Here is a 25,905-nt window from a genome sequence, read left to right on the forward strand (position 1 = left end):
GGGAAAACTATCCTACTATTTCTCCCCTCCATGTAACAGTGTAGATAAAAGACCAACATTAAGATGTATTTAATCCAATTTGTCCATACTAGTGTTATGCCCCCCCTTAATTCATCAAATTACTTTCCCTTAAAATTATATGTGAATTCATCTTAACCATGCTGTGAGATAATAAGTCTCATATTTGAGGCATGTCCCAAATAATACTTACCCAGAATTCCATGTTGGACTTATTTGTGACCATCTTAAATATAAAAGGTCCTTATTCTTGGCCACCTCAAGCAGTTGGAAAGATTCAGTAAGATTGGAAGACTGAACATCTTAAAAATTTGCAGATAATCTGAAAAGGCCAGCATTGAATTGCATAGAAAAGATCAAGCTTGGAAAATTGGTGTGAATTTTTTTTTGAAGTGTATTAAAGTATTTATTAGCTTTATGGGCTCCTAGCAGGCATTTCATTTAGTGCCTCAAAACAGAAGGTTAGCTAAAGTTAAAGCTAATGAAATGGAAGGTAAATTATTGACCTTACTAGGAAATTGGCTGAGTAGCAAGAGACTGACAGTAGGGATAATGGACAAATATTTTAATTTGTCAGGATGTGGCTGATGGCATTCTGCAAATACTTATGTTGGGGCTGTACACCTGCAATTTAGAAGGTCAGGATGATTTGTTCACAAGTTTCAATATATTGAATGGAAGCAAATACCGAGATAGAAACACAATTTCAGGACAACAGAGGTTAAAAACTAAAAATCAGAATCTGTTCTTTAAGGAATAGAATTAGGAAACACTTCGGAAACACTTCACATGCAAGAAATGCAAGTGACAATTGATGCTACATCAATTGATAAAATAAAATTGAGATTTCTGGATTTTTTATTCAGCAAACAGACATCATGGGTTGAAGGGCCTCTTCCTGTGCTGTACTAGTCCATGTTCTGAGGTAATTAAGCGAAATGGAGGCAAAGATGGTTACATAGAGTTATGTCACAGAACTGTCAAGACCTATTTGAATGGAGGGCTCAAGCACAAAGATTTAAATAGTCTGTTCCTGCTCCTATGCGATGAATGAAATAACTGCACTTAACTTCACAAAAGCCCCAGAGCACAATAGAACAAGACCAATTTTTAAGAAGTTCCCAATGTATAAAAATTAATCAGTCTATTCACTTCTGGAAATTATGTAGCAATTAACACATGTATCTCATCAGCCAACATTAGTCACACGATCATTGATTGTTGCATTTTATTCACAGGATTCCAGGCCAATGCCACAGGGAAGGGAAAAGAAATAGACTCAGGAAGTTTTACTTTTATAAAAAGCGATGACAGCTGACTCCCTCCCAGCCTCAATTCAACTTCAACCTACTTGTACAGTCTCTCACTGCTTTCATCACATCCTCGAATAACCCCCTTAAGTTACCTTCTTCCCTATGAGAAATTCTGCTTGCCTCCTTGGCAGCGCTCACCATTTCTTCTACTAGATTTATCCGTGCCACTGTCTTACTGAAAAGAACTTAGTTTCCACCGGACTGGTGAGAGACTTCATAGCACGTAGTTCATACATAGTGCAGTCTATGCACAGTATATGCAGTAAAACATTACTTCTGTAAACCAGGCATGTGGAATAAACCAAATCATAATTGGAATATATTTCATACCCTGACTTTTAAAAAAAATGTCTCAATCCTCAGTTAATTCACAAAACCATTTTATGTTAACTACTAGATATTTTCTAGGGTGCTCTAAATTCTTGCTGTCTCTTCTTTCACTTCACTTCATTAAAACGGAGCCCTTTATCTCTTTACCAGTATCCAAGTCCCAGTTATCATGCTGAACAATCTTCTTGTATCTACATCCCAGTGCCCATTACTTTCCTCATCCAAAGAAAAATTTGCCTCAGTGCTATGATTATCTAAAGAGGGTTCTGTCATCCTCACTTTACATGCATCCATACTAAAAGGTGAATAGCACACCAGGAGCTCAATCTTTTAAATCATGAGACTGTATGAGTTTGTTCAAATGAATCTTTTTACTAGATGCAATAAGTAGACTTGATCATACACGTACCTTTTAAAATTTATGTCCATGTACTTGTACAAAGTGCGAGCTGATAATGATACATAAAGGACAAGAAAGCCTTGCTAAATAATAGGGTGAACAGAAACTTTTTTTTCCTTTATTCATTCACGGGATGAAGGGCATCGCTGCCTAGGTAGCATTTATTGCCCATTCCTAATTGCCCAGAGGGCAGTTCTGAGTCAACTACATTGCTGAGAGTTTGAAGTCACATCTAGGCCAGACCAGGTAACGATGGCAGTTTCCTTCCCTAAAAGGACATTAGTGAACCAGATGGGTTTTCCCAACAATTGACAATGTAGTCACGGTCATCGTTAGATTCTTAATTCCAGATACTTATTGAATTCAAAGTCCACCATCTGCCATGGTGAGATTTGAACCCAGGTCCTCAGAACATTATCTGGGTCTCTGAATCAACAGTCCAGCGCTAATACCACTAGGCCATCGCCTCCCCAATGACATTAAAAATTTGCAAACTATTGGAAGATAGACTAGAATAAGGTGAACCAAGGTGGGTGAATTCAATGTCAAATCAGGTATGCAAAAAAGAATTGAAAGTGAAATGAATATCTGATTAAGAGATAAAAAAGGAAAAAGGGAGTGTCAATTTTACAAAGTTAACCAGGTAGGCTTTGCCTCAAGTATGTTTGTGACTGAAAGGGTACTAACAGTAGTGGGGTATGGGCCAGAGGTAGCAGAGGAGAGGGGCTATTCAAATACTTTTTTCCCCCCAATCATCTTGAATCTGAATGTAATTTCACATTGAGTAATTCCAGTCAGTTCTTCTATCAGCTGTCCTAAGTGCAACATCATTGTAATCACAAAGAAAGATTTTCAGATCTTTAACACCTTTTCATAACCTCAGGCTGTCGTAACATGCTTCATAACCAATTAAGTATGTATTTGAAATCTATGTGCATTCACATAGTGTGGATCATTTAGCTTAGTTGACTGGATGGCTGGTTTGCAAAGCAGAGTGACACCAATTGCATGGTGTTCACTTCCTGTAGCAGCTGAAGTTATGACAGTCCTGCCTTCCCAATCTTGTCTTGTTCCTCAGGTATGGTGACCCCCAGGTTAAGCTGAACACAAGTCATTTCTCTCTCTTTATAAAGCAGCCCTATGATCCTCTGGGGATCATGGCGACAACAAGTGTCAGATCAAATGCTGCTTATGCAACTGAACGTGATGACTTGTTTAATAGTACAGGACTTAAACATTGCTAAAAAAGGTCCAGGAGGTTCAGCCTTTTTGTCTTGTACTGATGAGTGCAAGATGAAAATCTTGAACTCCTTGTCTCCTTTTAGCAATATTGGATTTTGTTCTGTGGTTGTATTTTTATGCTATGAAGCAGACATCTCTGCATGGTTAGTGTTAACTAGAAAAATGAGTACATGGGAGTTTGCTCTCCTAAGCCTTCAACACATCAAAAAGGAATACATGACCTCAAATGTCCAATTCATAGTTTTATTTTTTATAAAGAAAGAATTGAGGTGTAGTCATTCTTTTCCTCTGCTGCAACTTTCCTTGACGACCTCTGGCCTTTACCCCACTAAGGGGTTTTGCTGTTAGTACCCTTTCAAAAGATAAATCTTTTAAAGAACAAAGAACAAAGAAAATTACAGCACAGGAACAGGCCCTTCGGCCCTCCAAGCCTGCGCCGATCCAGAAACTATCTAAACCTGTCGGCTATTTTCCAAGGATCTGTATTCCTCTGCTCCCTGCCCATTCATGTATCTGAATAGATACATCTTAAATGACGCTATCGTGCCCACCTCTACCACCTCCGCTGGCAACGCGTTCCAGGCACCCACCACCCTCTGTGTAAAAAACTTTCCACGCATATCTCCCTTAAACTTTTCCCCTCTCACCCTGAAATCGTGACCCCTAGTAATTGAGTCCCCAACTTTGGGGAAAAAGCTTCTTGCTATAAAGAAATGAAGCACCGCCTGTCCTATCAACACACAGATTGGGGCATAACTCTGTTTCAGCAATTCACCTTTCAGTACTCTACACAGAATCTCGTTGATCCATCAGGTTTAGGAACTAACACTAAGTGAACACCAGCTGCATTGACTGGATTCAAGTGGTTTTCCAGCATGTATTGAATCGGTGTTTCTACCAGAGTTTGTTTACCTGGGCTTGACCAATGGTGCTGTTCTCTCTATACTGACACTCCTATGTTCTGATCATGCCTAGCTAACATAGTAACAACAAGGTGTATCTCTGCAGATTACTTTCTACCCCTTTAGTCTTACAAGATCCTCCTGTTGTCCCTCTCTCTAAATTACGAGGGCACAGCGTTGAAGTCACTTAAATAACTCTCCTAACCCTACTTTGTGTGGAACACTGAAATTAGCTTTCTAAGGTTCACTTTGCAAAGGTAACAATACCATTAGTTCATCTCCAACTTGAAACATTTTAGTTGTGGAATGTTTACCTGCTCATTGTTCAGTTTTGTTGAAAACCTTCAAAAGCTTATGATACCCTACATGCCATTGTGAGTCCTTCTAGAAAGATGGGCACATTCCATATACTTAAATATTCATATTTTTGGTTGAAGAACTTCTCCTTAATCAATTTTAATGGACATTTAATCTCATGATCACAAGTCAACTCAAATAGACTAAACCCAGTAAACTCATTTGGGGAATCCCTGGCGGCAAACAGTAAGAAATCTAAGCCCTTGTCCCAATCTCGTAGGCATTCATGACAGTGCGCCATAATCATGATTTTGAGTGTGCAGGTGGTTTCTTTCGGAGCTTTCTGTATTTGCAAAAGACACACAGTTGACTTCAAGTGTTTTACACTCAAATTTCTGGTGTTCTTCTGGAATAGCTTCTGGGAATTGGGTCGTCATACCATCAATTGTAAGGGTATACTGGTGTCTTGCTTTTGTTTTTGGTAAAGGCCCTACACAATTTGCTAACGCTCAACTAAATGCTTCATTGAAAACTGGTATGGATATGAAAAGGTGCTGGTTTAATTACATGTTGAAATCTTCCTCCTACCTAATCCATAGGACACATTTGGCAGAACTAAGTCTTTAAGAAGTTTTGGCTATGTATAATTTCCGTTCATGTCCTGCCACAGGAATTTCATTAGTTACTCCCAAATCTTATGACATCTGGGCGTTACCATTATTTGGTAAATAATTGTCCATTATTTCCCACAATTGTAGGAGGTCGTCTTCACTTCCTCACACCACTGCGTTTTGCTCCATTTTTAATATAACACCCTGGAACTCCTTCAGCCTTCCCTTCAGTGTGAGCCCAAGTCTGTGCTACGTTAGTTAACTCTGACCTGCTCCATAGATCAAATAATTAAGACATGCCAAACACTTATTTTGAGTTATCCTTGTTCATCCTGACATCAGCTTGTGGTATTAATTTGATCTCTAATATCTTTAAACCATTGCTCTGATCATTACACACAACGAAAACATACCTAAAACCTGTTCTTGCAAACATTCCATCGCTTTAGCCTCAACTGGATCTTCCACAATCATAGGCAAAGCTATAAACTTTCATTCCAGCCAAATCATTCCCCAAGAGTAAATCCATTCTGTCCACAGGTAATTTCTTACCTACCTGACTACCATTAGCCCATATAGAAAGTCACATTCCATTTGGTCTTTGTACAACAGAACCAGGCTGATGCCATTTACCAACAGTTTAGCTTGGTAAAACAGGGCTGAGTCAGCATGGGTTTGTCAACAGTAGGTCATGCCTGACAAAGGTGTTAGAATTCTTTGAGGAGGTAACAAGCAAGTAAGACAAAGGAGAGCCAGTGGACGTATCTATCTGGACTTCCATAAGGACTCTACATGTAGCCACAGGAGGCTGCTAAATGAAATAAGAGCCCATTGCGTTAGGGGCATGGTACTGGTATGGATAGAGGATTGGTTGACTGGCAGAGTAGGAAAAAGGAGTCTTGTTCAGGATGGCAACCTGTGACCAATGGAATTTTGCAGGGGTCAGTACTGGGACCTCCCCTATTCTTATTCAACATTGATGATCTGGATGAAGGAACTCAGTATTGTTGCTAAATTTGCAGATTAGAGATAGGTGGAGGGACAGGTAGTACTGAGGAGGAGAGAGGCTGCAGAAGGACTTGGGCATGCTAAAGTCAGTGGGCAAAGTGGCAGGTGGAATACAGTGTGATAAAATGTGAGGTTATGCACTTTGGTAGGAAGAACAGAGGCATAGACTATTTTCTAAACGGGGAAAGGTTTCAGAAATATGAAACACAAAGGGACTCGGGAGTCCTAGTTCATTACTGTCTTCAGGTTAACATGCAGATTCAGTAGGCAATTAGGTTGGCAAATGTAATGTTAGCATTCATTTTAAGAAGTCTAAAATTCAAGAGCAGAAATGCACTGCCGCAATTGTATAATGCTCTGGTCAGCCTGTATTTGGAATGTTGTGAACAGTTTTTGGTACCATATCTAAGAAAGGATACGCTGGCATTGGAGGGGGTCCAGAAGAGGTTTACAAAAATGATTCCAGGGATAAGGGCTTGTCATATGAAGAGTGGTTAAGGCCTCCAGGTCTGTACTTGGAGTTTAGAAGGATGATGGGAACATCTCAATGAAACTTACAGAATACGAGGCGGCCTGGAAACAGTGGACCTGGAAATGATGTTTTCACTCATAGGAGAGACTGAGACCCGAGGGCACAGCCTCAGAATGAAGGTACAACCTTTTAGATTGGAGATGAAGAATTTCTTCAGCCCCAGAAGGTGCTTAATCTGTGGGACTCATCGTTGCTGAAGGTTGTGGAGGCCAAGTCATCGAGTGTATTTAAGACAAAAATAGGATAGATTCTTAATTAGTAACAGGTTCAACAGTTACAAGAGGGCAAGAGAATGGATTGAGAAATACAGCAGCCATGATCAAATGGCAGAGTAGACTCGATGGGCCAAATGGCTTAATTTTGTTCCTCTACCTTATGGTTTGCATTGAACTCTTTGGAGAGAAAACTAAATCATTTCCCAGTAAGAATTTAACTGCCCCCTGAATGTCTTACAAAAGCAGAAACTGCTGGAAAAACTCAGGAGGTCTGGCAGCATCTGTTGAGAGAAAGCAGAGTTAACGTTTTGAAAACCAAAAGGACTGTGGATGCTGTAAATCAGGAACAAAAACAGAATATGCTGAAAATGCTCAGCAGGTCTGGCAGCATCTGTGAAGAAAAAAAAATCAGACCTAACGTTTCAGGTCCGGTGACCCTTCCTCAGAAGTGATGGTAGCTGGGAAACCGTCGGCTTATATACAGAAAATAAGGAGGGGGACAGGGTAGGGAGTAAACAATAGGATGGAGCCTGAAGAGAGAGAGAGCAGTTGGATAGACAAGGAAGTTGATAATGATCTGGCTGGGAGGGTGAATAGTTGTTATGGGGACTGTTAGTGACTAACAACTGGTAGTGTGTAATGGCAGGCTGTGATAACAAGGCCTGGTGTGTTGGGTAGGGGGCTAAGACATGGGAGAGTTTAGGCCCTAAAATTATTGAACTCGATATTGAGTGCGGAGGGCTGCAGGGTTCCCAACCGGAAAATGAGGTGTTGTTCTTCCAGCTTATGTTGAGTTTTGCTGTAACACTGCAGCAAGCCAGAGACAGAGATGTTGGCCAGGAAGGGGGTGGTGTGTTGAAGTGGCAGGCAACAGGTAGCTCATGGTCTTTTTTGAGAAGTTCAATAATTCCCACTAACAACTATTCACCTTCCCAGCCAGATTGATATCAACTCCTTTGTCTCTCCAACTGCTCTTCTCTCTCATCGGGCTCTATCCTATCATTTACTCCCTACCCCATCCCCCTCCCTATTTACCGCATTTAAGCTGAAGCTTTCCCAGCTACCATCAGTTTTGAAGAAGGGTCACCGGACCCAAAATGTTAACTGATTTTTTTTTTTCTTCAGATGCTGCCAGACCTGAGTTTTTCCAGCAACTTCCGTTTTTGCTAACATTTTGAGACCAGTGACCTCAGGTCGGCAACGCACCTTGCTTTTATTCTTCCACTTTCCATCCCTTTTGAATTCAGGAGGGCGATGGAAAAAAAGGTTTAGTTTTATGAATCAGTTCATAATTGTCAGACATTACTGCTGTATGCAATCCTTTGGTCCTCAACACTGATCATTGTTATGGAAGGTAGCAACTTTTTAAATTCCTTCAAGAGATTCACACATGGTTGCAGCTTCTACCATTTACAGCCACTTGTCAAAATTTCCTTGTATAACTCTTCAAATTCAAAATTGTAGGTTTGCCCAGGTTGTTTCCTTAAATTCAGCAACCTGTGCCTATATGCCTCAAGCACTAATTAATTTGCGGCCAATACAGTTTTCTTGCAGCATCCATCGAAATTCCCTTTGACAGCAAGGCATAAGTTTCCTGGGCTTTACCTGTCAATTTACTATGCACGAGTTCAATCTTATCATTTGCCTACTAAACAAAACATGTATTTAATGTAAATGGAGTACAGAAGGCATACTCCAGTTGTGGAATTCAATATTGAATCCTACAGGTTGCAAAGTGCCCAAGCAGAAATAAGATCTTGTTTCTTCAGCTTGCATCGACCATCATTGGAACACTACAGCAGGGCCATGGACAGAAATGTTAGCATGGCAGCAAGGAGTTTCATGAAAAGTCAGTCACTCCTATAAAACAGAATGCAGAGTGCAAAGCGGTCACCCAGTCCACATTTAGTCTCACCAATATAAAGGAGACTGCATTGTGGGCAGCAAATTTGTTTACTCCCCTGGGCCCGAATTTAACAACGTACAGACTCAACATCCTGATCAACCGGATTTTCAGTCCGACATCACCTCCCCACCCACCGCCTCCCCGCTCCACCCCTACCACCTCAACAGTAATTCTTGCCTGCTTTACTTTCAGGTCTACCTCTTCAATCCTTGTTAAGTTCCAGCCTGCAATACAGGCAAACATAGATCACTAAATTTGTCTACACCAATCTTGGTCGGAGTCAGCTTCACTGACCCAGTTTTCAAAACACTGAATTCAAAATCCTTGTCCTCTTACAAATCTTTAAAGACCTCATTCAAACCCTGCTGTGTTTTCTCAACTTCTTCACCACTATCCCAACCCATCTTGCTATGTATTACAAAGCTTTTAGTGATTTATATTTTATGCACTGAGATCACTCCTGCTTTTCTGTATTGGAACCACTTTCTCTACCATTATATGATTCTCAGAAGCTAATCTTTGACCATACTCTTGGCCATTTCTTCCAATTCTAACCAATATCTCTTGGGACATTGCTGCATTAGAACATGCAAAAGAAATTTAAGTAAAAGCATTTGGCCTGACCCTTTTTTATTCCAAAACTGAACACTAGATGACAGCATGTGCAGTAGTTTCATTCAGCCTCACTTCAGCTTCTTTTTATTTTAAATGCTTTCAAGTTATGCCATGTGAAGCTGATAATCTGAGGCACTTTTATTGTTCAATTTTCTCCCTGGCTGAATACATCAAGTATTCATGTTTGACTTGTGGTCTATCCTTCAAATACAACCTTCTTTATTTTAAGTATCTCATTATTAGTAATGGCCCTACCAGAGTTTCAATTCGAATTCTCAACTCCTAAACGAAAGCAGGAGACTGCATTACAACTTTAATTTCAACTTTAAATAAAGAAGGAACACAATAATTGCAAAAAAAAAAAACCAAAGCAATTATTAACAAATTGAAAATTTAAAATATTTCTGTAAGTAATATAATGAGGCATTTTCCAAAATGCTCAATAATACTTTCAAGATTGCACAACCAAAAGGAAGTTAAAACATGCACACCATTTGACCAAAACAAAGATGCTGCAGCAGGGGAAGGAATAGAAGAGGAACATTTACTCGGAGTTGGCTGTAAAGGAAAAGAAAGCTTAAGACAGGTTTAGAGCAAGGATTGTAACTTATATAATTTCATTATGTTTCCATTTGGCCACAGGCAACCAGACAGTTTAATAGGGTTTTTTAAAGGAGTCAGGAAAAGGATTCTCTGGGATATATGGACCATGAAGACCATCACGAACTGAGTCATTGAGGTGCGGTAGAGGCATACCATTGGGCGATGACTATCTCTGGGAAACACAGGAAGAGCGGAGTTACTGTTGCAGGTGACTTGAAGACTCAAAAACCATGGAGAGAGAAAACAGAGATTAAATGGACTGGAGACAGAGTTAGAAAGACTGAGTGCCCACATTGTGTTGCACTTGTGCAGGGAATGAAGCAAATACTTGTAAACTCATGAAGTAGGATCGCAGATACAAAAGATTGTGTAATTGATAGCTCACAATAACCAAAACTTGCCTGTTATTTTATGATTAATTCACATCGATTATGACTTATGTTTAAGTTTCAAAAGTAAAATCTTGTTGGGAATTTCTTCATTTAGGGTTGGGCTGGTAAATTTGCTTATTTTGGTTTATGGTCCCATATAGGGATCATGGCAATACACTCCCAGAAAAAGGATAGGACTGTACATGCAGGAACAAGGGAGTTTATTTTTTAAACGTTAGTTACCCTAAACAACTTCTCTGAATATGAAAACATATTTTTCAAAGTGTGGAGTCTTATTCCTTCAAAATGTAATTAGTACTGGAGATTGGAAAAATCAGTAATTCTTCACTTCTAGCACTCATTTATCTATTTTGAGTTAATTTTCTTTTCCAGTCTTTATTCACTTTCTGTACATGATTTAAATCTAATGTTTCTTCACTTTGACATAATAGCCCAAAATTTTCAAGGCCATTGGCAACAAGCTGGAAGTCAATATGGCAGGGTTGATGCATTGGAGAGGAGCTCATCATCTACCATGATGCAATATGGCAGGGTAATTGATGGCACAGCCACACAGTGGGCAGTCAAGTGTGTCTTGGAGCAGCCAATTATGTGCTACTTCCCATTTACGTGAACATTTTGTCCATCAAAATAGCCCCTCAAAGGGTTCCAAAAGGTAGGCCTTTGTTATTGGCACTCCAAAGCCTACAAATGCTTCCCATCTGCAATTACGACTTTAGGCAGCAAAATTACCATGCTCCAGACCATGGTTTTCCAAAACTCTTAACTGGCTGGTAGGTGTCACCATGTTGTCCCTAGTTTCACTAAATGGGGCCACCACCCCCTTTAGTCCTGGTGGTTCATCCTCCAATTGAGCAATAAAATTCAGTCCTGTGTCTTAGTGATCATTCTTCAATATGACTGGATGAAGAACCTTGCTAATATTTGCTCTGCTTACAGATTCCATAGATCTCTTACAGAGGGTACTGAGCTGGATCAGATGCCTAATGACAGCAACTCTTAGCTGCAGATTTTTGAGCAATCAACACAGACATAAGTGCTCCTTTGCCAGTTATCACAAAACTTGGAGCATTTTACCTTGTGTTATTTAAGGTGTTGCCAATTCCTGAGGGCTTGGTAGACTTCAAATTGACTGCATCTATCACTTTCCATTCTAATTTTTTTTTGTGTTACGCTGTCAAGTGATGAATGCATATGTATTACACATTATAAAAAGGTATTTATGGGGTCGACAGCTCTTTAAACTGTTCATTTAGGTAAATAAAGTTGTTTCTCTACATATGGTAAGGGGAAAACCATTAACTTTCCCTAGGATATTTATTGCTCTCTCTTAACCAGTGCTGAGGAAGACACCATTCGGAATTGACCTGCTGACCCTTTTCCAGCATTCACAGTACTTTCCTTCGTGGCTTCTTTTATTATTACTGTTGGACATTCCTTGAAGCATCCCATCCATAGGTCCATGTACAAGAGTAGCATTATGGACAAGCGTCAGCAGTCTGGCCAGAGTCGCAGAGTTATAAAAGGTAGACAAATTGTCGTGTTGTCTGCTTTGATGTCAAAATGGAGGGCACCAATCATCATTCCCTTCCAAATAACAATGTTTGAATGACATTTTGAACAGTGCTTGAAAGTCAGCACTTGTCTCAACAGCAAAAAAACACTAACCTATAGCTTTGGATCAAGCCTCAAGATAAACAACTTTAAGATGACAATGAAAAGTTCTATTGGGAGATAACATTTATGTTCACATAAAATAAAAACTGCAGCTTTGTTGTGGATGTCAAGAACTTCACAATATACCATAAAAACTCAGCTAACTGCTAGCAATATATTAAACCATAATCAAGTCCAGCTAGTGTTAATATAGGTTTGCAGTACAGAATGTATACCGGGTATCAAGCCATACTTGAGTTAAGAATCTAAATTTTAATACTCATTTATGTTTTAGCATAACATACAAAAATAAAGGATGAAGTGGACCTTTATCAGCTGAGCTTTATAATCAGTCTTTTTTCCAAGAGATTGTTAACCACATATTTAGAAAAGTCTAAATTTAATAGTTGATGTCAAAGTTTTCCATTAATTTAGATAGAATATAAAATTGATGAGTCTGCAGACGATTGTTTACCACATCAAAATCAAAGGCCAACTATTGAACACTGAAAGAAGAGCTTGTGGACAATGATGATTAATGGGCACTTTAAATGCCAGCATTTAATTATGTAAAAGATATGCTCATTACGGTTTTAAAATTATGCAGATATGGAAAAACATTAAAATAAACTATACTGCCATCATTTATCAGCTTCGTTAGTATTAAATAAAATGTTCAAACCTGTCAACGGAGATCATAAAGGATGCAAGAAAAGTAATTTATTGTTCCAGGATTTTAAAAAAAACCAAACAAGCTCCTTCTGCTTTGTCTCAAATACAAATTATTGGCATTTCCACATTCCCTGACCGAAACAAGTTAGCACTTCTTACTGTTAAAGATCATGCACTGATTTGTGCTTAAATACAAAAACACATCTTTTAGTGATGCAGAAATTGCACACTGCTTGCTGTCTACTTTTAGATCATCCACGTGAAAGCCACACTGCAGTAGAGTGTTCAAATTCCAGGGCCAAGAAGCAAGTCCGGCCATTTTATACTTTCAAAGGCCTGTCCTGCAGCTCCTGGCTGAAGTACAACCTGCCAACAGTAAATAACTATTTTGTCAATGAAAGATAAAGTAACAATTAAACAGTGCTGAAGCTCTTAGTTCGAGCAGTGGACCACTGTGCAGTTCTTAGTTATAACACTGTTGATCTCCTCCAGCAGTTTTGAAATGCCAGATTGATAATTCCTCAAGTAGGTCCCACTGTGGCAAGTCATACTGTACATCCAATTATTTTGAGTCCACGCTGGAAGAACAGTTATATCTAAAAACAGTTCTAATCACAGCAAGTACTTGTCTCACTCCATGCAGTTCTGCACAATGTAAACACACGTGTATCTTTCAGAAGATGTGGACATTGAAGACAAGGCCTGCATTTGTTACCTATCCCTAACTATGCTCGAGAAAGTTGTAGCGACACCATCTTGAACTGATTCAATGCATGTGGTGTAGTTACATCCACAGTACTAATAGGAAATGAGCTTTGGGAGCTTGATACAACAGTAGTGCAACAATGACAGTATAGCCCCACGTCAGAATGGTGTGTGTTCGGAGGAGAACTTTCAAAATGACTGTGTCCTTGTCTGTATCCTGCCTTGTTCTTCTGGATGGTTGAGGCTGCAGGCTTGGAATATGCTGTTGAAGGGGAGTCGATGCAGTGCACCGATAAAATACACACCATTACCACTATGCGTCAGTAGAGGGGGGAATGAATATTAACAGTGGCGGATGGGGTGCCAATCAATTAAGCTGCTTTACCTTCAAATGTTATAATTACTGAATAATTAAAGCCAATCTTCAGCCAATAAAGCTCTGTCCTTTTAGAAAGGAAACACAGTCTCTATCTTTAAAATGGATGGTAAGTGCCAATTGGAAACGAAATTTAAAAGCCTTGTTTTAAACAAAACTAAAACACTTCAGCAAAGTCTTGAGAGTCAGTGAGGGTGAGAAGCAAATAAAAGGAAAAAAGGTAGAATGAAACAAAGGACAATGCAAAAGGAACAGAATCAAGGTCAGCTTTGTATAAATGTAGCTGCTTCTGATATTTGGATACCCATATTACTATAATGACAAGAACTTGAAGCTCAAAATTTCAGCAATCCCTGGAAGACAATTATTATCCTAGACTTGCTTGCACTTAAAATGTAAATAAAATTGATGAAACAAAATGTAGTTGTGATTTTAAAAAAAGACAAGAATAATTAAAGGAAGAAGGCAAACATAATTACCTCAAAGCTTTCAAAGAATTGTTCGTAATCGATACACACGATGTGAGATCCAAGTTTTTCAGTTTAGTGCAGAATTTACTAAGGCTGATGCAGGTGCTGCCAAAAGAAAAATAAACAGAAACTGTTGTTAACGTGCGAATAAAACACATCAGCCCAATTTAAATACATTTTACTCACCTGTCATTAATTTTTGTACAACCATTGAGATTTAAATCTTCAATATTCTTACAGTTCTGTGCAAAGGTCCTAAAGATAAAAACAAGTGGCAAAACAAAAATATTTAACTACAAAGTATTCTGAAGATCATAAATCTAATTTAAGGGGCTGTTCTGCAATTCTTTTAAACAGCACAAATTATTAATTTCAGATGAATGATAAGTACTCATTATTCTCAGTGTATAGGTATATTGATTTTGAAAGCATAGACTCTTAACTTAAGAAATAGGATCAGGGGGCTGTATGGACTGTTGAGCCTGCTCTGCCGTTCAGTATGATTATGGATGCTTTGGGCTTCAACACCACTTTCCCACCTACTCCCCATATCACCCGGGAGACCAAAGATCTATCCATTTCAGTATTGAATAAGTCCATCTATGTGAAGGAATACCAAAGATTCACAACCATTTCAGTGAAGAAATATCCCTACAGCTTTGTTTTAAATTATGCATTTAAGTACAAAATAGAATCAGCACAAAAGATAAAAAGTTTTCAATACAAATGTTTACCAGACAAAGCTAAATTACATAGTCTACTTCATTATTGCTGACACAGATAGATGTGGCTGACTGGCAGCAAGAAAATTGCAACATGTCACCATGAAGAACAAGTCAAGAACCACGGAAACATGGTCAATGGTAATGCCCAAGCTTCAGTATCAGTATACACCAGCATTATTCCCAATAATTGTTTCAAAATATACCAAGTGACGTGAAATCAATCCATAGCATTGAGGACTTTAAAGAGTAGATGTTTCTTTTCTTTGCGACAAAAAGGACAGTGATAAAGGGAGAATTGATGAGCAACGTATCTATTTACTTTAGTTGATTAGTACACAAGAAATAATGCACAAGAGCTGGTAGAACTTCCAAGAGAAAGAAAATGTTATTTCAGTGGGGCTAGGTTGGGCTGGTTCAAATCGTAACCCAGGCAGAACATTTTTTTTAGATGATGCAGCAGTATGGTCTTCACATGCCCAGTGCACAAGAATGAATGAATCTTGGAGGATGGGAACCACAAGAGAGAGTGAGAACATGAACAAGTCAAGCAATGCAGAACAGCCAGACACAGAACAATAGCCAAAAGTAAGGAGTCACATACAATTTTGAGATGTGGACGGAATCTGCAGCTATCACATCAATACCCAGTCTTGAATTTATAATCCACGGTAGTCCCATCCGACTATTGTTAATAAACATTGTAACGGAGGTCAAATTGTTAAATATAATTACCCAGAATAAGCACAAGACATGTTGTGCATTCTTCAACATGAGCAGGGTCTTTACAAGTCTTACAATGGAATATGAAATACCAACATCCCCCTTCCTTTAAAGCCAAATGGACTCATATTTGCAACCACGTTTTTAATTTCAATGACATTCACACCATCTCCAAAAGCTTAATTGAGTCTTCATGTGCAAAGAATGAGGTTAGCATGGTTAAATGTATAAAGTGTCGTAAACACAACACAGTATGGAGATGGAGGAGCACAGCAGGCCAGGCAGCATCAGGGGAGTAGACAAGTTGACGTTTTGGGTCGGGACCATTCTTCAGAAATGGGGGAGGGGGAAGGGAGCTCTGAAATAAATAGAGAGAAGAGGGGTGGGGCTGGGGAAGGTAGGTGGCATGGTGGGGATTGGTCGGTGAGATGGGAAAGAAGTTGGACAGGTTGTGTCAGGTCAAGGAGGTGGGGATGAGAGGGAGGCTTGGACATGGGATGAGGCTAGGGGTGGGGAAATTTTAAAGCTGGTGAATTCCACATTCAGGCCATCGGGCTGTAGACTCCTGAGGCGGAAGAGGAGGATGATGCTCCTCTAGTTTGCAGGTGGTGTCATTGTGACACTGGAGAGGCCGAGGATGGACATGTTGCCAAGGTGGTGGTGGTGGGTGGCTGGGTGGCGGGCAAAAAAGTTAAAATGGTTGGCGACCAGAAGGTGTTACTATTTGTCACATACAGAGAGTCTACACTTGGTCTCCCCAAGCGTAGAGTTGGAAACCATTTTGTACAGCATCCACCCTCTGTACGCAGGGTGGTACTTCAGTGCAGTACAGAAAAAAAAAAAATTTTCAACACCCTTAAACTAACAGCCTGTTCAAGTGGGCATAAAATAACTGTTACTGTCCAAAGAGAAAAAAAAAATCTTTTCTCTTGGCGCCCTGGCCAGCAGCACCAAAGGATTAACTGGTTACTTTGTCGTCATGTCTGAGATTTTAGTTTTTAATTTTTTTAAAATTTGATGACTTCATTTATCTATTCAACCGTGAACTTCCTTCAGATGTTTTGAAGCACTATTCAAAGCGAGCTTAGTTTGCTTTCAGTTTTACCTTTACCACCACAAAGTTGGCTGTTAGAGTGGTGGCTTCCAACAACAGAACAGCCCCAAAGGCCTTGTGAATTGGTAAATGCAATTTTAGTGATCCTGATTTAAATGTTCCTCATCCAAGATTATCCTTATCCTATCTTCCAGTGATCCACACAAAGAAAAACAATTTTAATTTATATGGTATCACAGTAACACTACTGAAAAGAAAGTTGATGTCAATTCCAGGATCATAAACTACTGTTGTCTTAAATATTGCCATAGAAATATTAACAGGTGGACACAGTCCCATCTCAGGCTGTGAACCAAGCAACACGAGAGGCATCTCAAAAAATCTCATTCTTCAGTTTAGCCAAGGGACCAGACATTATAGGCAAGGGATCTGAAATTTAGAAAGAGTAGCTGTGACACAAAATATTATCATTCCTCAGTTCCCCACAGGAACACATCTTCTAGAAATGTGCATCCTTTTAACAAGATGCTGTACCTAGGTTACTTGCACAGCAAGAAAATTGTTCACTAAATCTTGCTGCAGGTCATGTGCCTAAAGCTTTCTTCCTTAAAAAGTACACTTCAGTTGTTTTGCTTGGAACTAAACCGGACGTTTTTGACTGGTTAAAACCCTTCAAAAAGATACGCTATGCCAAGTGGGCCATGGTTCTTAAAACTATCCTTTGGTAAATGTAGTCCAATTTGGATGTTGCAAGAACGTCTCTCACTTCATATAAATCTTTAGTATAAAATATTTTAATAGATTCAAAGGAAACCTTAAAGATAGTGGTACTGTGTGCTTTCAGTTCATTTGTCTTCACAGGAATTTAAGGGATTTGCTTCTTAAACAGTTTTGACATCTTTGCACTGAGCTAAGTGAAAGATCTAGACTGCTTGAGGAGGTTGTCGTTCTTCTCTTCAAAATAATCAAAAACAAACTGTCTTATCTGGGTCTCATTAAGAGTTTTCTCTGAATTAGGGAAGACGTTAGATACGGAGGATAATTTTTGACACTTGAAATCTGGTTCTCTGGCCGCTGTAATGCTGACAAATAAGCAGAACAAGGAAAAGTGATATTTTCTGCCAACAGATTTGTCAGTGGCCTGTAAGTGCTCAGAAACAGGCAGCATTTTGGATGGGCAAGTAACCTTCATCTCAAAATAAATCAATGGTCCCATCCCTGGGATATATAAAGAGTCAGATTACCAGAAGCAAATAGATTGTTGTCTTTCAGAAATATTCCTAAAAATAGGATCAAATTCTCAAGAGATAGGCATCAAACATCTTGAAGGTGGAAATGAAAGCTATCGCTTGAATTAAAATGTACCAAAGCATACCATATCATCTCAGGTCAAGCAAAGTTATTCTAATTAGTTAGTACTGATGACGAAGATGAAGGCCTTATCTTATGCGTAAAGTCTGAACACATTAGGCCCTTAAGCACTGGTTTATACGATCTTTTTAAAAACGAAGGGAATTAACAAGATGGATTCTGAGAGGTTTGTCCTTATAGAAAAAGGACAATACAGTGATGCATTTTAAGAATAAAGCCTCACTTCTGAGATGGAGGAGGAAGAGGAATTCTCTCTCAAAAGGGGTCATTAGTCTGCAGAATATTTTTTTCCCACTCCAAGACACAGTGGAGGCTGGTTTACTGAAGTTATTCAAAACTGAATGAGATCGATTGACAAGGGAGCCAAATGTAATGGGGACAAATCGGAAACTTATTTGAGGCTGCTATCTGGACAGTCAAACAGCTCTGTACCTCACTATGCGGTAAGTTGGCTGCCACCAGTTTCTAACACTAGACATCTACAGCTTGATCCAGCAAAGTAGAGGGAAACAACTTGCTGGTTTAGCTGGAAGAAACTCTTGAATGGAACAAGAAAGAGTTCATAGTTTGTTAGCAATATGTTACAGATTACATTGACATGATAGACCTTGTTATCGAGATTATGAGGACGGCCTGAAAGTTAGAACTGTTTTGCCTACGAGTCTGTATACCTTCACAGTTGATGATGCTCAATGCACTCTTCAGTACTAGCACCTTCAGATCAATATTTGGAGATCACCCATAATCTTATAGAATGGTAGAGCAGGCTCAAACGGCCTACTCCTGTTCCAAAACCCTATGTAACTTACAATTTATGTTAAGGATCTTTTCATTATACACAAAAATTGTGCTTGGTTGCAACCAACTAAGAATTCAGATTGCTTTCATACAGGAATTCTTGACAATTATCAATTAATGAAACAAGAATGAAGGGACTGAATAATCTCCAACCAACTGGTAAATTTGTCACCTGTACAGAGCTCCAGGGTTGAAAGTTGGTTCAAATAACCTACCTTTAAGCCTCCCAAAGGACCAGCAATTGATAATGTAATCATTAAAAGATCATCTCACATACAAATCCATCACTCAGGATAAAGTTGAGCCACTTATAAAGGGAAAAATTGTGCTTGGAAAATGACTGTTAAATTATTCCAAGCATAAATGCATGGGGGCAGGTTGATATTACAAAAGCAGCAAAGAATCAACAGGAACAACCCCTCATCATATCTAAGGGAGCAAATGAATAGGAAAGTGAATCTACAAATAGTTTAGTACACACTGAAGGATTAACTGCTGCTCAGATCAATGTGTCTCAAAAAAGAAACAGCATAACTCTCCTTACTGGTAGTACTTTTCTTCTTTATTAGATTATATTTTTTGAAGGTGGGGTGACAAAAAAAAAAGTTTTGATTAACAGAATGCAGAATATCTAGTGTGACCCAAAGACGGGGAGAAAGCACAGAACAACCAAAACCTCAGAGATAGTAGGAACTGCTGATGCTGGAGTCCGAGATAACATGGCGTGGAGCTGGATGAACACAGCAGGCCAGGCAGCATCAGAGGAGCAGAAAAGCTGACGTTTCGGGTCTGGACCCTTCTTCAGAAATGGGGGAGGGGAAGGGATCTCTGAAATAAATAGGGAGAGGGAGGCGATGATAGAAGTTGGAAAAAGAGGAGCAGATAGGTGGAGAGAAGAAAGACAGGTCAAGGAGATGGGGATGAAGCCAGTACAGGTGAGTGTAGGTAGGGAGTTGGGATGGGGGTTGGTCAGTGAGGAGGGAGGGGCGGATAGGTGGGAGAAAAGACGGACAGGTCAAGGAGGCAGGGACGAGATGGGCTGGTCTTGGGATGATGTCAGGGGTGGGGAGATTTTGAAGCTTGTAAAGTCCACATTGAGACCATTGGGCTGCAGGGTTCCCAGGCAGAGTATGAGATGCTGTTCCTCCAGCCTTCGGGTGGCATCGTTGTGGTACTAGAGGAGGCCCAGGATGGACATGTCATCCAAGGACTGGGAGGGGGAGTTGAAGTGGTGCGCGACTGGGAGGTGTTATTGTTTGTCACGAATCTAGCATAGGTGCTTCACAAAGCAGTCCCCAAGCCTCCGCTTGGTTTCCCCGATGTAGAGGCCACATCGGGAACAGCGGATACAATATACCACATTAGTGGATGTGCAGGTGAACTTCTGTTTTAATGTGGAAGGTTTTCTTGGGGCCTGGGATGGAGGTGAGGGGCGAGGGTAGGGGCAGGTGTAGGACCTCCTGCGGTTGCAGGGAAAAGTGCCAGGGATGGTGGGGCTAGTGGGGAGTGTGCAGCGGGTGAGGGAGTCACAGAGAGAGCGGTCCCTCCGGAAGGCAGATAAAGGGTGCGGAGGGAAATATATCCTTGGTCGTGGGGTCAGATTGCAGGTGGCGGAAGTGGCAGACAATGATGTGTTGAATCTGGAGGTTGATGGGGTGATACATGAGGAACCAAAACCTACATACTGCCACATATTTGTTTTATTAAATGCAGCAAGGAAGATAAATGCAGTTATAAAAAAAATTTGTTAGAAAAAAAGGTAAACTGACAGTAAGATATATAGCAGAAGAATTAGGGCATTCAGCCCATCAAGTCTCCTTTGCCATTCAATCATGGCTGATATGTTTTTCAATTGTTTAATGGGAAATAAAAATATAATCGAAGAATCAAAGAACAGCAAAGTTCAGTAATTGACAAATCACATTGCTCAGGACCTCAGGACAGAGAACACACATCCCTAAAAGAGAAATTCTTGTAGGCTGGCGAAGAAAATATAAGATCCCAATACATTTACAGTATATAAATGGACCACAAGCTGGTCCACTTACATACGAATACAACTCAAATTTCTCATCTGATATTCTTATGTATGAAACATGAAGCATAAATCTAACTTGTTTCAGGAAAAACAAAGCCCACGTGTCAGACTGAAAATATATTTTTCGCAACCCAGTATCGCAACCAGGGAGAATGAATTTGTATTGTGACTGGTGCAGTAGGAAATGGCCTGGAGGAAAAGCAAATACGTTTGATTCCAGAAAGAAATGCATACAATTCTTCCAAATTTAAATAGATGAATTTATGCGCATAGTGTAGTGTGCACATCAAAAAGAAATGACTTACAGAGTCCAAAACATATGTCAACTTAATTCAGGAATACAGCAACACTAAACAAAGGGTTTAGTAAAAACGTTGCAAGTCAGTAACTTAGCAGGAATTGATAACTGTATAATTAATAATCTGTTTTCAAACACAAAATCAGATATCACTGTTGAATTTGGAAAAATGTAGACAAAAGGAAGACAAAATCAGATTTCAAAAAATAAAAAGCGCCACAACTTTTCAGTGTACATTCATGATGGAAATTTTACTCTTCTTATTCCAATCCCTTAAATCAGAGTCAGGAAAAAAGCACTCAGAGCAGCAATCATTGAAATCAAACAATGTTACATTATAATCATTATTTTAAGATGTATTACGGAACATTTGTTTTACATGCAGTTGATTCTTATTGAAAAACTTCTAGTGCTTTATACCAATAACTAGATTTTTTTTAAAAAAAAAAACACTTACTTAAGAGAAGCATCACCAATGCTAAGACACCCCCGTAGGCTAAGTTGACGTAGGAATCCTCCACATCGTTTAGAAATGTTTTCCACTACACGACCCTATGTTCAGAGTTAGAGAGGTGAGTAATGCTGATATCAAACAAAGAAAACTTTGCTTTCCCCAAAAACTGAGGGTTTATATATTTTTGCATGGTATTTCAGTAATCGGTAATTCAAGGAAGAGAAAATAAAATAAAACAGAACATGTTGGAACTACTTGGTCCTGCATTTAACAATTCAGGTCCATGATCCTTTTCAGGTCTGTTGAGTATTTCTGCATTTTGTTTTATTTCTGACTTCCAAAATCCACAGTAATAAGTTTGAGGTTTGATGCAGTATACGCCTGGATCTAATGAGCTAATAATAACAACTACATATTTGCAGATTGGATGATGCACAACCCAATTAATCAAACTCACATTCTGCCTGAAGATCTAGGCTTTGCCTTATTTAAACTAATTTTGGAAGATCCAAGGAGGAAAATCTACAGTATAACAAAGAGAGATCCTTACAAAATAAAGGGATTCTGCACACTTTTGCGAGAGACTCCCAGGAGCATCCAAACAAATCCAAATTATCTCAAACGACTCTTAAAGAGTTCCTCATTAAAACTGCAGTTATAGAGCTTGTAGACAAGTGAACTGTGCCAAGTCTAAAATGGAATCTTTGCTCATGCTAAGATCCTCAAAATTTGGACAAATGCAGTCACTAATCTGTAACAGTAGCAGGCTATTTAGCCCAACTGACCTATGCTGTATTTCAGGCTCTGTATGAGCCTCCTGGCACCTTAGTTCATCCAGCCTCCTCAGCAAATCCTTCTATTCCTTTTGCCTTCATGTACTTATCTAGTTTCCAAGAAATGGTTCAATATACTCTTCCACCCTGTAGAAAATCACAGAGCACTGCAGGATGTTGAACATTGCTACATGCACATTGGCTGCTGTGCTTCCCGCACTATAATACTAACCATTCAAAAGTACCTAAACTTGCTGTCAGGTGCTAGAGTATTCCAAATACTGAAGTTCCATATCCTATCCATTAACTCTTGAACTTCTTATTCCATTTACTAGTAAACATTATATTTACAACCCACAGCTTTGGACTTGCCCCCATAAGTAGAAGATCAATTCTAAATCTGTCTTCCCAAGCCCCTTCATCATTTTATAGATTTAAGAAAACTTTGCCAAAGATATGGTAAACAAGGAGGTTGTCCAGTTCCCGCCAAGAAAAATAGATATTTGGCAAGTACTACTGACCCTGAAAGTATTTAAAAGCTGGTAGGCCACCACAGCCAGTTCGGATGCATCTCATCTGACTGATGAAATTTAAAGGAGGTGGAAAATACAAGAGGTGTTGGTACAATCTCCAAATCCTTTCTGGATTCAGGGATGGTATCGATAGAATGGGAGATTGAAAATCTTCCATCCTTGCTCAAAAAAGTAGATAAGTATAACCCTGATAGCAATGGGCTAGTCAGTTTAATAATGGTGGTGGGGAAGTCACTTGAAATTATAATTTAGAAAAACAAGAAATCAACAGAAACATGGACATGCATGAGCTAATAAAGTAGAAACTGTACAAATCTATTAAGGGAAAGTCACATCTGATTAAATTGTTTGAGTTTTTAAATGAGGTAATATAGAGCAGCTAACTGTTACAGAAGTAAACTCACCCCCAAAATCTCCAAGTCAGCCAAGAAAATTCACAGTTTAGTAACCAATCAGGGAAAAGTCACCCTTCTGATGTTGTGTATATTGTTTTTCAAAAGGTATGTGATAAAGTACCAAATCTTAAATTTTTTAGCAAACATGGGAAAAATGGGAACAATACCCCATGAAGACAAAGTGGCTAAGGCATAGAAAACAATAGTTGGTAATAGTTTTTACTTGGGAATACGAACACAGGGAAAGGAAGAGACTTTCAATGTTCAGAACCAAACTTGGACTTGAGCATAAAAGGAAATTGCCAGACAACTTGTAAATGTACTGAACAGCAAGGAAGATAGTGAAAGACTTCAAGTGGGCATAGATAGGCTGATGGAGTGGCCAGGGACATGGCAGATGAAATTCAACACAAAAGTGTGAAGCCATACATTTGATTGCAAGAATGAGGAGAGAAAATGTGTTGAATTTTTCCCTGGAGTGCTTGGAGTTTAAGGTCAGACTAATTTCCTGTCCTAGAGCCAATGCTGAACGGTTGCACACCAGAGCTTGCTTTTAGAGGAGATGGCCAATTATTAGGCCATTGCTGAGTTTGCTGTCCAATTACAGATAGAAAATGATGCACAGACACAGGAGCCCCAACTAAAAAGAGAGAGCCAAAGTCCAGTCTTACCAAGAGAGTTGAGCACTGCTGAAGCAAACAGATGGCAAGAGGGTGCCACAAGGTAGACAGCAAATGGAATTGCAAAATCTTAAGGCCACAACCGTCAGGGCTTTCAGTGTGTGGAGGAAACATCTCCAAATGAATGGATTTTGCTGTCAATCAATGCTCAATGTATAAAAAAGGACAGAAGTAAACTCGTCTGTGAAATCTCTAAATCAACCTTGAAAATGTACACTGGAGTGACTAATCAGGGAAAAGTCAACCTTGTAAAGAGAATGGACGGCAAATGGTAAGGAACTACTTCTCCAATTTCAGGCTGCTTCACTCCCTATTCTTTAACTGTATTGTTGTGGAAGTCTGCTATACATAAATTGGGTTGCCATGTTTACTGACATTACAAGTTCTGATGGCAAATAAACAGGGAGAAACATTTAAAAAAACAACACTATGTTCAACAAAGATACTTTCCATTGAAAAATAAAAACTTAGCAAGCATGATCTATCCCTGGATCACGAGGAAAGTCAAATACAGTATTAGGTTAAAGGACTAACGATATTAAAAAGAAGAACAGTAAGCATTAAAAGTGGAAATGTTTTTGAAATTAGCAAATGACCAATCATTGATAAAACTGGAAAAAATGTAGACACAGCAAACTAACTAGAAATAAAAAACAGTTTGCATAAGGTTTTAAAGTAAGTATTTAAAAAGAGGAAACTACTTAAAAGTAAAAGCTCCTTAGGCATACAGATAACAGAAATGAGCATGGGGAACAATGAAATAGTAGACTCGTTGAACAAATATTTGTCTTTTCAAGGTTGAGGACAGAAATCGCATAAACAGAATAAGTTATGAGTTCATAAGATTATTAAGTTTCTCCAATGTTTTTTCTCTGCAGGTATTAATTACCTCAAAATCTGACAAATCTGCACAACCAGATGGCCTACAGATGTCCTAAGGCTCTGAAAGCAACTGCTGTAAAGATAGTGGATGCGCTAGATATGGTTCACCAAAATTTTCTAGATTCAAGAACAGCCCCGGTGAACTGGAAATTAGGAAACTAACTTCAAGAAAGGAGAAAGGGAGAAAACAGGAACATCAGTTATCAGGCAAAAGCTGGAATCTATTGGTAACAAAGTCTTAATGCATTTAAAAAAGTCAGTATGATCAGATCAAAAGAACATTTTCACTCATTATAAAATATTGCGTGCAACGAATTAATGAGATATTTTTGAGGATGTAATTAGTACAGCGGCACTAGTGGAATGGGGGGCGTGGAGAGGGTAATATATTAGCATGGATAGAGGACTGGTTTACAGGCAGGAAGCAACAAGTAGGGACAAACAGGGCATTTTCAGTTTGGCAGGCGGCAACTAGTGGAGTGCCGAAAGGACAAGTGCTGGAGCCTCAGCTATTCAAAACCTAAATTAATGGCTTAAACAAAGAGACAGTGAATAACACATCTCGGCTTGTTGATGACACAAAGCTGGGCGGGGATGTAGGCTGTGAAGAGCACAATATAACTGCAAAGATATACAGAAAGGTTAATTGAGTAGATAACAAGGTGGAGTACAATGTGGGGAAACATGAGATTATTCACTTTGGTACTGAGAATTAACAAAAAGGTAGAATGTTATTTTCCTTTTCCAAAAGTTGAAAACTTAAATGTTGATGCTCGAACGGTCTTGGGTGCACTCGTACAAAGGAACGTAAAATTAGCACGTAGAGCACAAAAGGCAATTAGGATGGCAAATACCACATTGGTCCTTGTTTCAGGGGGATGAGAGCCCTTTAGGATGGCACATCCAACGTTCACTAGATTG

At 39.2% G+C, this 25,905-nt stretch overlaps 1 protein-coding gene across 1 annotated transcript in view; it reads right to left on the reverse strand.

The window, feature by feature from the left end:
* The window catches only part of LOC109929992 (F-box and leucine-rich repeat protein 2), a 136,380-nt gene that overhangs the window by 55,348 nt on the left and 55,127 nt on the right, over positions 1-25,905 (reverse strand). The window contains exons 5-8 of the mRNA XM_048595635.1: positions 21,725-21,819; positions 14,450-14,518; positions 14,273-14,368; positions 13,617-13,679 (exon numbers count right to left, since the gene is read on the reverse strand). Of these exons, the coding sequence (XP_048451592.1) occupies positions 13,617-13,679; positions 14,273-14,368; positions 14,450-14,518; positions 21,725-21,819 (323 nt within the window). The remainder of the gene's footprint in view (positions 1-13,616; positions 13,680-14,272; positions 14,369-14,449; positions 14,519-21,724; positions 21,820-25,905) is intronic.

This window comes from Rhincodon typus, chromosome 4 (genome assembly GCF_021869965.1).
Source record: "Rhincodon typus isolate 14 chromosome 4, sRhiTyp1.1, whole genome shotgun sequence".
NCBI classification, from domain to species: domain Eukaryota; kingdom Metazoa; phylum Chordata; class Chondrichthyes; order Orectolobiformes; family Rhincodontidae; genus Rhincodon; species Rhincodon typus.